At 40.2% G+C, this 13,247-nt stretch overlaps 1 protein-coding gene across 4 annotated transcripts in view; it reads left to right on the top strand.

Annotated features, from left to right (window-relative positions):
- Positions 1–2,917: 2,917 nt before the first annotated feature.
- The window catches only part of LOC109874671 (dipeptidyl peptidase 9-like), a 29,273-nt gene continuing 18,943 nt past the window's right edge, over positions 2,918–13,247 (top strand). For 2 of the 4 annotated variants that reach the window (XM_031810271.1, XM_020466688.2), the window contains exons 1-5: positions 2,928–3,067; positions 5,505–5,595; positions 5,993–6,223; positions 6,381–6,493; positions 10,191–10,364. In XM_031810271.1, the coding sequence (XP_031666131.1) occupies positions 6,001–6,223; positions 6,381–6,493; positions 10,191–10,364 (510 nt within the window). In that variant the 5' untranslated portion in view covers positions 2,928–3,067; positions 5,505–5,595; positions 5,993–6,000. Of the gene's footprint in view, positions 3,068–5,504; positions 5,596–5,984; positions 6,224–6,380; positions 6,494–10,190; positions 10,365–13,247 lie in introns of all 4 variants that reach the window. The other 2 variants (XM_020466686.2, XM_020466687.2) reach the window with 2 other exon arrangements.

Here is a 13,247-nt window from a genome sequence, read left to right as displayed (position 1 = left end):
GCAAGACTGTTTTACGTGAGTTATCGGAGAGGAAATTACTTATTTGAAAGAAGTTAAGATTTTAAGCTTGAATGATACAGCAGACTGACAAAATGAAGCTACAGCAGGGCCTTCAGAAAGTATTCACATCCCTTGACTTTTTCCACATTTTGTTGTGTTACAGCCTGAATTTAAAATGGATTTAGTTAAATGAGATTGTGTGTCACTGGCCTACACACAATACCCCAAAATGTAAAAGTGGAATTATATTTTTAGACATTTTTACTAATTAATAAAACATGAAAAGCTGAAACGTCTTGAGTCAATAAGTCACTAAGTACTCCTTTGTTATAGCAAGCCTAAGTTCAGAATTAAGTTTGCTTAACAAGTCACATAATGAGTTGCATAGACTCACTCTGTGTGCAATAATATTTTTTTACATGATTTTTGAATGACGTACTCATCTCTGTATTCCACACATACAATTATCTGTAAGGTCCGTCAATTGAGCAGTGAAGTTCGAACAAAGATTCAACCACGAAAACCAGGGAGGTTTTCCCAATGCCTCACAAAGAAGGGCACCTATTGGTAGATGGGTAAAAAAAAGCCGACATTGAATATCCCTTTGAGCATGGTGAAGTTATTAATTACACTTTTGGAGGGTGTTTACACCCAGTCACTACAAATATACAGGTGTCCTTCCTAACTCAGTTGCCAAAGAGGAAGGAAACTGCTTGCGGATTTCACCATGAGGCCAATGGTGACTTTAAATCAGTTACAGAGTTTAATGGCTGTGATAGGCGAAAACTGAGGATGGATCAACAACATTGTAGTTACTCCACAATACTAACCTTAAATGACAGAGTGAAAAGAAAGAAGCCTGTAGAGAAGAGAAATATTCAAAAACATGCATCCTGTTTGCAAAAGGCACTAAAGTTAATAATGCAAAAAAATTGACAAAGAAATTAACTTTATCTCCTGAATACAAAGCGTTATGTTTGGGGTAAATCAAACACAACACATCACTGAGTACCACTCTTCATATTTTCAAGCATGGGGGTGGCTGCATCATGTTTTGGGTATGCTTGTTATCGGCAAGCACTAGGGAGTCTTTTAGGATAAAAATAAACGAATAGAGCTAAGCACAGGAAAAATCAGAGAGGAAAACTTGGTTGTCTGCTTTACAACAGACACTGGTTGACAAATGTACCTTTCAGCAGGAAAATAACCTAAAACACAATGCCAAATATACACTGGAGTTGCTTACCAAGACGACATTGAATGTTCCTGAGTGACCTAGTTACAGTTTTGACTTAAGTTGGCTTAAAAATCTATGGCAAGACTTGACAGAGCTTGAAGAATTTTAAAAAGAATAATGTGCAAATATTGTTCAATACAGGTGTGCAAAGCTCTTAGAGACTTTCCCAGACAGACTCACAGCTGTAATCGATGCCAATGGTGATTCTAACATGTATTGACTCAGGGGTGTGAATACTTACGTTAATGAGATATTTCTGTAATAAATTCTGCAAAAATGTCTTAAAAACATGTTTTCACTTTGTGATTATGGGTTATTGTGTTTAGATGGGTGTGAAAACAAAATCCATTTCATCCATTTTCAATTCAGGCTGTAATACTACAAAATATGGAATAGATCAAGGAGTATGAGTACACTATATATGCTTAATAATTGAACTATATTTAAATATAAATATGTTATTTATTTTATATAGTGGTTGGCACCAATATCGATAATTTGATATGATATCGATACCGTTTGATATCAATATGAGCAAGGCATGTCGTGATATTGGTTTATTCTTCCTGTTAACCTACACTATTCTGTAAAAAAAAAAGCATACCCGACTGTTCCTGCATGCACAAAGCCGTCTCACAGAACTTCTAACAGGCTGCATAGCATAGTTTTTTTTTTAAACATCAAAACAAAAACAGGCTGTACTTAATTGCCTGCTGATCAATTGTGGATGGGCTTCCCATTCTATTAAACTGGTTAAGTAGGTTTATACCACCAGAACACAGCTGGCCCAATGGGCAATCCACAAGCAGTTGTCTGGACTCCACTGAAACAAATGAATGTATCCTAGAGTGTGTTTGACCATTATTTTTAAATGGACCCATTGTATTAAATTGGTGACTGTAGTGACTGTGTACCTATAGCCTGGTTGATATTCATTATGTTAAAATTGTACTTAAATTCGTTTTTTGTTTTGACTGAAAAGGTTACCTTATTGTGATTGTTTTTTGAGTGTTGATAGTTTAGTATGTATATTCAGGAACATGAATACCACCGGGTAATTCGAAGGTGCTTTTCTACAGACCGTACTGAGTACTCCCAACCACACTTTTACCTCTGCACATAGAATAGTTAATTTCTTTATAAGCCAATATGTAATTTATAGGCCTACAGTGTATTGCATTGGGACCAATAGAATGGGTGGAGTAGAAAGTGTTGCTGGGCATAATGACCTCAGTCCCCAGTGAAAAAACACCATATACAGATTCTACAGATGCTACTAAGTTCTCCCCACCCCACTTTACATCAGCACAAATAATAGTTTTTCTGTAGTGTTATATTTGTACCGTATAGTGTCCAGGCACCCAATTTGAATCTGTTTGACAACAGTTAAAGGCCAGCAACACTCCGTATTATTCAGAGCCCTATGAAATGACACCATATATACACTCCACAGACCTTACTGAGTATTCCCTACAATAATTTTACTGCTGCCCCCAGAATATTTTTTGCTCTATAAGCCAATATGTATTCCATATACAGTGATCTGAATCATTGTTAATGTTTAGACAATTATTTTTCATATATCATGAATAAATACAATTTATTGACACTTATTTAGGTTATTGTACATTTACATGGGTACTTTTATATTTGAACATTTTCGAAATACCGTAACCCGGAAGTACTTCTTTAGTGTTGCTGATGAGACGCTATTCACTTTATTACACATTCTGGGCCATGGACGCAACCTTTAGCACTAGTAATATTTGTTTTTTAATAGTTAGCTAATAAAGCCAAGGATAGTTGGGGAAATAAGTAGTAGCCGGATTGGTAAGTATTCGCTTCTAAACTCGTTTCCGACAGGAGGATGTAGCTAGAGTGACAGGCTTGCTATAGAACCAGCTAACTCATAGCTGGTAAACCCGAGAACTGTCATGAGAGAGCTGTCACGTTACAATGTTTCCTGCCTAGCTAGGAAACGTTGCGGTATTATGTAGCTAGCTAGCTTGCGGTTTTTCTGTAACGCGTACGTTCTATTAGATATACAATGTAGCTAATCACGAGATTGTTGCCAACTTGTACTATAGCTAGCAGCAGTAAACAGTTAGTTTTTGTGTGACCTCGGCTCTTGAGAACAAAGATAGCTTCTAACTAGGCTATGTCGTGCTGGTCATTAAATTATTTCCCCCTCCCTGTTTTCCTTTCCCCATTTTAGCTGCCAAACCTATCTGATATTTAGAACGGTAGACATTTGAGTTCAAATCTGGAATCTCCTTTAACAAAGGGTTATGAACGGGAGAGGAAATCACAGTGACTCAGATTTGTGTAGTCATCACTCCATTTATATACAAATGAGTATTACAAAAGAACACCTGCTCTTTCCATCACAGACAGTGTAGATGAAGGGGAGGAGACAGGTTAAAGAAGGATTTTTAAGTCTTGAGACAATTGAGACATGGATTGTGTATGTGTGCCATTCAGAGGGTGAATGGGCAAGAAAATATTTAAGTGCCTTTGGACATGGTATGGTAGTAGTTGCCGGGCGCACCAGTTTGTGTCAAGAACTGCAAAGCTGCTGGGTTTTTCACTCAACAGTTTCCTGTGTATCAAGAATGGTCCGCTGCCCAAAGGACATAAAGACAACTTGACACAACTGCAGGAAGCATTGGAGTCAACATGGGCCAGCATCCCTGTGGAACGCCTTCGACACCTTGTAGAGTCCAGGCCCTGCAGGTGTTCCTAATGTTTGGTATACTCAGTGTACATGGTCTATGCTCCAAATATGAGGCTCTAAGACAGGTGATGTGTGGATGACAACAGCTTGTCAGCTATCACTTCCTGCTTTCCAAATGCAAAAGTGATACTTCTTTGTACCTCTTCTGTAAGGTGCAGTTTAGGTCTACCCATTCCTAATCCAACTCCACGAGCCTGCCCATATTTTCCTTTCCCCTTGGTTTTCCCTTACGGATCTAGGACCAATTTGTGCATCTATACCCTAACCTACCTTATGGCTATTTTGAGCAATTGTCATATTGTTTACACACCCATCAGCTCCTTCTGGACCTTCAATGTGAAATTGTACAGGCCAGGCGGGTAGGTTTGTGTAATTGACACCGAGCATTCTATAGCAATTGGTGTTCAGATTCCCTTTACATCCAGTACTTGAATGTTTTCTCTTTTACATCATCTGAAAGGGAATGACAGATGAATAACAAGTACTCTGAAAATCCCATCAACACAACCCACTAGGAAAAGCCGTCAATTCAACATCTATATTTGTCTCAAAATTAGTAGTTTAGTTTGCGAACAATTCGTTATTTTTGAACCACACTTTTTTTCTGACTCAAGAGTCATGATGAGTTTTTCCTGAGGGACTCGTTAATTTTAGCGGTTCGTTTGAGCTGCTGGACGCAATGAATTCTACATCAGGATTAATACACGCTCCTCCGATGATCCAAGATACGCGCTCCGACCAAACAACTTTCTGTCATACATTTAGGCCTATGCGCGCAGGCATCATAGAGAAGAAAAATACATGTTAAGAAAATAAATGATCGCATGGTGCAAGAATGAATACAATTAATTGATTATCGAATGCTATGATGGACACAGCTTTGTAGAAGCAAAACATACACAGCGTCTGCTCAACAAATTTAACTCGAGAACGAATCGCTGGAGTGCTGCAATTCGTGAACGATGTTGCGCTTATCATCCTCATGGCAGTATAGCCGAGGAGCGCTCATCTTCGTTCTCTTATATCGAGGAGGATTTGAGTATTGATAAATGGTTGCGCGATTTTCTGACAACAACATTGAGTCACAATCAGTCGATACTTGTAAAAAAAAAAATATTATGGAAAACATACCTGTGTGTTTGTCCCTGTACAAATGCAGTCCTTCCGCGGGGTGCTGAAATCCATACTTGAAAAAAATATATCATTCTACCCCCTTTTGGCGAAGAGCCAAGTAAAGATTTATTTATTTAAACTTTTTGAATGACTTTGTTTTTACTTTCACGATACAGTATGTTAGCTAAAGTGTCATGTATTCCTGTAACATCCAACTATACCAGGAATGGAATGTGGGACATTCCTTATGCCGCTGCTACCTTCTACCACTCCCGAGATGCCAAACCTTTACTGCATGCCTGATTGTCACGTTGATTATGACACCTGGATTTAGAATGAGGGAGAGCCATTCTATAGGTAGGTGTTGCTCAATGTCTGTAAGACTGATTTCCCCCTGTTTATTTAAATGGTTAACTTTAGGTTGCAGAGTCTGGTCGAGGCTGGTTGGCCGGTGAATGCACAGAGTGAAGAAAGTGAAGCGTGGGAACAAAACAGAAGGTTACTGGAAAAGGTATGGTGTCCTTGTGTGTTCAAATGACCTGTGCGAATAGGAGTGCTAGATCAGTATTTTTCCAAACCCTGGTCCTCCAATACCCCCCCCCCCAACAGTACACACTCTATTGTTACCCTGGACAAGCACACCAGATTAATCTTGTCAACTAATCATCGAGCCCTCAATGAGTTGAGTGAGGTGTTTGTCAAGGGCCACAACGAAACTGTTGGGGGTACTGGAGGACCAGGGTTGGGAAACGCTGTGCTAGATAACCCATTGTGTCGGCCGAGACATATGTGTGAGTCTCTGTCTGTGTGCGTTTCCATACCAGATGCAAGTGTCATTTGTTTGTGAGCATGTAAATGACCAGTGGGTTGTCTCTGGGTTGTCCCCCCCCCCCCCCCCAGTTGTTTAGAAGTGAATATGACGGCGGTGGACGGGCTAACAGAGAGCACAGAGGTGGTGGAGATGGAGGACGTCCCCTCTCAGTTCTACGTGGAGAAGCACTCGTGGGATGGCCTGCGTGACATCATCCACAGCAGCAGGAAGTACTCGGGAATGATCGCCAACAAAGCGCCCCATGACTTCCAGTTTGTGCAGAAAAATGATGAGTCAGGCCCCCACTCCCATCGCCTGTACTACCTCGGTGAGCTCAAAACCACCTGCCACTGAAGACTGTCACGCTATTGCTCAATCAGTGGTTCATTGAGTACCACTTGTGTTTTTACAATTAACTGCACCGTGTTGCAAGTTGTACCTTGGTCACCTAACTCGTTTTCAATTCCAATGTATCTCTCTACTAGGGATGTCTTACGGAAGTAGAGAGAACTCACTGCTCTACTCCGAAATCCCCAAGAAGATCCGGAAAGAGGCCCTCTTGGTGTTGTCGTGGAAACAGATGCTGGATCACTTCCAGGTGAATATCACTTATCTAATTTGTTCCACTGAAACCTAATGACATCCAAACTAGGGCTGAATATTTTCCCAAAATCAACACTTTTTCCTTCCCGAGTAAATTGCAAGCCCTACCGTGCATCCCGGTATTCCCATTCAAACCGGAAATGTTATAAAGCGTATAATACCACCCCCCAAAATCTGACATGATTATACCACTGTAAATTGGTAAATATACAGAGGAACACAGGTTTCTTGTGGTATTTGCTGCAATTGAATCAACACAAAGTTCTCTGTCAACACACTAGGCTATTTCGTTGATGTAGCCTAGTTTTAATGTAGGCCTATGAAGCACTGTTTGCCAACTGGTAATGATGAGGTTATTACAGCCTACTGAAAATGACGTTTGTTTTAGCCTACCTACTGATTGTGGCATATCTGATGCTGCGCTAAAGAAACAGACACGCAACAGCAGCAAAAAGCGGAGATTCAGCACCATGGATAGCGCCCCGGTTGATCATTTAAAACCGCAAATCTAACTAGTCAAGCCTGTGCCATATAGTCTGTGGCCCGTGCTCTCTTGCATGCATCTCACTAGGAGGATTTCAAAAAGTCACTTGTTGGTAAGAATAAGCATTTGCTCCATTCCCTGCTTCTGTGTCAATGAGCCTACAAACGCTGCACTGTTCATTAGTCTCGTCATTCACAATTTGACAATTAATATTGTCACCTATCAGATTTCAATTTGGTTTTAGGGTACGTCTATAATGTGGTCATTTAATTTCGGCATAGTTTAGTTGCAGTGAGTGCCGCAGTTGACATTTTAGAGCCTCTGCTAGTGCCACACAGCTACATTTATCAAATTGTATTTGTCACCTGTGCTGAATAAAACGGGTGTAGGCCTTAACGTGAAATACTTACAAGCCCTTAACCAACAATGCAGTTTAAGAAAAAGAGTTAAGAAAAATGTTGACTAAATAAACTAAAGAAAAAAATAACAACAATAAAATAACGAGGCTATATACAGGGCCAATGTGCAGGGGTATGAGGTAGTTGAGGTATTATGTACATGTAGGTAGGGGTAAAGTGACTATGCATAGATAATAAACAGCGAGTAGCAGTCTTAAGGCTTGGGGGTGGAAGGCATCCTAAGGCATGAGCAAAGAATTTCTACGTCAGCCGGTGTAGTGGGCTTCCGGGGGGGGGGGGGGGGGGGGGGGGGGATGTATATTATAAATCACAGCCACCGGAAAGGGGAAAGGTTGTGATCTTGCCTCAAAGTGCCTGTATTCTCCACCCGTTTAGAATGGATCAGCTTGTCTGAAACACCCTAACACAGGAGGCATAAAATGAACAGACGAGAGGCAGTGGTTGTGGTTCCTTTTTTGTTGTCGTATTGTTTACTAAACGGGTCTTCTTTCGCCCGACAAGATAACTCCAGTCTGGGAAACTTCCAATGCTGAAACACCAGCGTAACAAAAGCAACATAAACTAAGCCGAGAATCAAAAGGCCGTGTGCAAAAATTGAAAGCAAAACCGCAAAACGGCTACTCCTGTCTTAGACTATCGTCTACACATAACTGTTACAAGGAGGAACGCTTCTGTCTACCTAAAGCCTGCCTAGGTTAACAGAGAGACAAGGTGCCCGGTCACAGAACTTTCTCTGGAGGTAGGAAAAACCGACATCCTCACAGGTCCCCGTCTCTACTCCCAATCCTCCCCTAGCTCCTCTCCTGGCACACCTATCTAGAGGAAGACACAAAGCAATTAGTGGGCCCAGCTGTGTAATAATTGGCTTTACACTGAGTACCTATCCCCTGAGAAGGGTGCTGTCGTGTCATCTTCCTCCGGCTGGTCACTCAAGTCTCTCCTATCTATCTTATCTATCTAAAGAAAATGTTAAATGAGTTTCCTGTAAATAATAGATATTATATTCCTTCTTTTTTAGCCAGGTAAATACTGATTGTCTTTTTCTTATTATCTGCTAAGCCATTAGTTATAACTGGCTATACTAATTTCACCATTTACCATAATGAGATACAAGTTTCAAATCTATTTATCATAATATATGTTTGTAAACTCACCATTTAAAAAGTACTATGGTGATTGAGTGTCCATATAGCTGTACTATATTTGCATTGCTATGAAGTAAACCTCCAATTGTTCCCCACTATTCCACCCGCTAAAACCCCTCCCCTTCCCAAGTTGGGTTGTCATCCCCGTGATCGGCAGACCACCCCCCGATCCCAGGGCCCCTCGAGAGAGACCGAGACCCATAGTGCCACCATTCGAAAGGAAGCAAATCAACTGTCAAAAGCATTTCCATCGCCCTCACCTCTTTTTGTGTTATATGTATATATATATATATATAGCTATTAAAAAATATAAAGTGGATTCGGAAAGTATTCAGACCCCTTGACTTCTTCCACATTTTGTTACGTTACAGCCTTATTCTAAAATGGATTCAATGGATTTTTCCCTCATCAATCTACAGACAATACGCCATAAAGACAGAGCAACAACTGGCTTTTAGATATTTTAGCAAATGTATTTTTTTAAATAAACCTGGAATATTACATTTACATAAGTATTCATACCTTTTACTCAGTACTTTGTTGAAGCAACTTTGGCAGCGATTACAGCCTTGAGTTTTCTTGGGTGTGACGCTACCAGCGTGGTACACCTGTATTAGGGGAGTTTATCCCATTTTGCTCTGCAGATCCTCTCAAGCTCTGTCAGGTTGGATGGGGAGTGTCGCTGCACAGCTATTTTCAGGTCTCTCCAGAGATGTTCCATCGGGCTCAAGTCCGGGCTCTGGCTGGGCCACTCAAGGACATTCAGAGACTTGTCCTAAAGCCACTCCTGCGTTGTCTTGGCTGTGTGCTTAGGGTCGTTGAACCTTCGCCCCAGTCTGAGGTCCTGAGCACTGTGAAGCAGGTTTTCATCAAGAATCTCTCAGTACTGTGTGACCTAAAATAGACAGACAGGTGTGTGCTTTTTCAAATCATGACCAATCAATTTAATTTACCACAGGTGGGCTCCAGGCAAGTTGTAGCAACATCTCAAGAATGATCAATGGAAACAGGGTGCACCTGAGCTCAGTTTTGATTCTCATAGCAAAGGGTCTGAATACTTATATAAATAAATATATAAATTTGCAAAAATGTCTAAAACCCTGTTTTCAATTTGTCATTATGTGGTATCGTGTGTAGATTGATGAGAAAAAAAACATATTTAATACATTTTAGAATGTGGCCGGAACGTAACAAAATGTGTAAAAAGTCAAGAGGTCTGAATACTTTCTGAATATATATATATATATACAACATCCTACTTATCTTAGTTTCCACAATTAGCAAATAATATTAGTAATAATGTAGGCAGTTCATGCAAAGAATTGTTACCTCTAACCAGGATTGTTACCTCTAACCAGGATTGTTACCTCTAACCAGGATTGTTACCTCTAACCAGGATTGTTACCTCTAACCAGGATTGTTACCTCTAACCAGGATTGTTACCTCTAACCAGGATTGTTACCTCTAACCAGGATTGCCATTACAGAAATTACATTTTTGGCAAGCAATTATTATTTTAGCAAACCATTATTGTGATCCATCCTATATTGTCCCTTACATCTTTACTCACTAGCAACAGTTGTGGGATACATACATACACAAACACTCATACAAATGACTTTCCCCTCTTTCCAACACTTCCAGGCCACACCGCACCAGGGGGCCTATTCCCGGGAGGAGGAGCTGCTTCGGGAGCGTAAGCGTCTGGGAGCGTTTGGGATTACCTCCTACGACTACCACTCCCAGACCGGCCTGTTCCTCTTCCAGGCCAGCAACAGCCTCTTCTATTGTCAGGACGGGGGAAACAACGGCTTCATTGTGAGTTTTACCCCCTTTTATTATCAATCAAGTGTATTCATAAAGCCCTTCCTACATCAGCGGTTCTTAATTCCTCTGTTTAAATTTAGACCATCCGCTGCTTTCATTTCTTCACATTCACAACAGTAAGTTAGCAGCTTGCCATAGCCATCATAGCCATTTTCCTGTATGGCGAATAAAAAGTTGGCAACTCAAAACGTTGTCAGATATGTTCTGGCACTTACAGTTGAAGTCAAACATTTACATCCACTTTAGCCAAATACATTTAAACTCAGTTTTTCACAATTCCCGACATTTAATCCTAGTAAAAATTCCCTATTTATTTCAGCTTTTGTTTCTTTCATCACATTCCCAGTGGGTCAGAAGTTTACATACACTCAATTAGTATTTGGTAGCATTGCCTTTAAATTGTTTAACTTGGGTCAAACGTTTCGGGTAGCCTTCCACATGCTTCCCACAATAAGTTGGGTGAATTTTGGCCCATTCCACCTGACAGAGCCTGTGTAACTGAGTCAGGTTTGTAAGGCCTCCTTGCTCGCACATGCTTTTTCAGTTCTGCCCCCAAATTTTCAATAGGATTGAGGCCAGGGCTTTGTGATGGCCATTCCAATAGCTTGACTTTGTTGTCCTTAAGCCATATTGTCACAACTTTGGAAGTATGCTTGGGGTCATTGTCCATTTGGAAGACCCATTTGTGACCAAGCTTTAACTTCCTGACTGATGTCTTGAGATGTTGCTTCAATATATCCACATAATTTTCTTTCCTCATGATGCCATCTATTTTGTGAAGTACACCAGTCCTTCCTGCAGCAAAGCACCCCCACAACATGATGCTGGCACCCCCGTGCTTCACGGTTGGGATGGTGTTCTTCGGCTTGCAAGCCTCCCCCTTTCCCCTCCAAATCTAACAATGGTCATTGGCCAAACAGTTTCATTTTTGTTTCATCAGACCAGAGGACATTTCTCCAAAAAGTACGATCATTGTCCCCATGTGCAGTTGCAAACCGTAGTCTGGCTTTTTTATGGCGGTTTTGGAGCAGTGGCTTCTTCCTTGCTGAGCGGCCTTTCAGGTTATGTCGATATAAGACTTGTTTTACTGTGGATATAGATATTTTTGTACCTGTTTCCTCCAGCATCTTCACAAGGTCCTTTGCTGTTGTTCTGAGATTGATTTGCACTTTTTGCCCCAAAGTACGTTCATCTCTAGGAGACAGAACTCGTCTCCTTCCTGGGCGGTATGATGGCTGTGTGGTCCCATGGTGTTTATACTTGCGTGCTATTGTTTGCACAGATGAACGTGGTTCCTTCAGGCATTTGGAAATTGCTCCCAAGGATGAACCAATTTTTTGTCTGAGGTCTTGGCTGATTTCTTTAGATTTTCCCATGATGTCAAGCAAAGAGGCACTTAGTTTGAAGGAAGGCCTTGAAATACATCCACAGATACACCTCCAATTGACTCAAATTAAGTCAATTAGCCTATCAGAAGCTTCTAAAGCCAAGACATCATTTTCTGGATTTTTCCAAGCTGTTTAAAGGCACAGCCAACTTAGAGTAGGTAAACTTCTGACCCACTGGAATTGTGATAGAGTGAATTATAAGTGAAATAATCTGTCTGTAAACAATTGTTGGAAAGTAGATTTCCTAACCGACCTGTCAAAACTATATATGTTGTTAACAAGAAATTTGTGGAGTGGTTGAAAAATGAGTTTTAATGACTCCAACCTAAGTGTATGTAAACTGCTGACTTCAACTATATATGAGCTGGCTAGACAAAGAAATCCATTTTTAATTGGTTTATGTAGGTCCTAAGAAACATACAACTAATACAATTTATTTTCAAAATAATAGAATAGTATATTTAGAGTTTAATTATATTACTGGTCTGTGCAAATTATTATTTCATTTTGTTCATTCAAGAGACATAGATACTTAGCATACATTCCCCTGCCCTGATCAATCAACACACATATTTTATAGTAAGAATTAATATAATGGAATATAACAGAATAAATCATATTTTTCCCACACAACTTGAGTGTCAGTAACGTGTGGAACCACTGTCATATAAGAGAAGTTTAAAACGATCTGACTTCTGTAGGGTGATTTCAGAAAGTAGCTTTTTTTGATCCACTTTGGATGTGGTCACATCATCGTGCACTTTCTCTGATTTCAAATGCCCCAATGTTTATTTTGTCTGTAGACAGAGATAGCCTACTAGCGATTTGTTGTTTAAGTTTGGTTAATATGCACACGTTTCTATCATTTATAATTATAAGGGCCGTTAAATATTTACCTGTGAAAGTCAATAAAAAAACAAATGTATTGGCAATGTGCATTTCCCCCAGGCTAAATGCCAAAGCATTACTGTGACAACAGACAAGAACCGCTCAAGGACAGAACAGACATTTAAATGGAGAAAATAAATGCATTCAAATTATTTCTGTCAAGATTTTCATTTAAATGTATTTATTTATTTGACCTTTTGTTTAACTAGGGAAGACAGTTGAGAACAAATTCTTATTTTCAATGACAGCCTAGGAACAGTGGGTTCACTGCCTTGTTCAGGGGCAGAATGACAGATAATTTTTTTTTGAACCTTGTCAGCTCGGGGATTCAAACTTGCAACCTTTCGGTTACTAGTCCAACGCTCTTAACCACCTGTCGCCCCAAACTTAACAACTTACCCCACTTTGTAACACAATAAAATGTGTAGAAATCCAAGGGGTCTGATTACTTTTACCAGGCACTGTAAGTGTGCTAGTGTATCTTTTTTTCTAGTGCTTTCTAGAGCGTTACACTCACTTCTTCCCTTAGTTCTCTCAGGTTGTGGTTAGTTTATAGATTCTAGAGAATAGGTTGGCTATATGGGCTCGATATCTATAT

Source organism: Oncorhynchus kisutch, linkage group LG30 (assembly GCF_002021735.2).
Source record: "Oncorhynchus kisutch isolate 150728-3 linkage group LG30, Okis_V2, whole genome shotgun sequence".
Classification (NCBI taxonomy): Eukaryota; Metazoa; Chordata; class Actinopteri; order Salmoniformes; family Salmonidae; genus Oncorhynchus; species Oncorhynchus kisutch.
The sequence above is the reverse complement of the archived record's forward strand: the minus strand, read 5'-3'. Positions and strand labels throughout refer to the sequence as shown.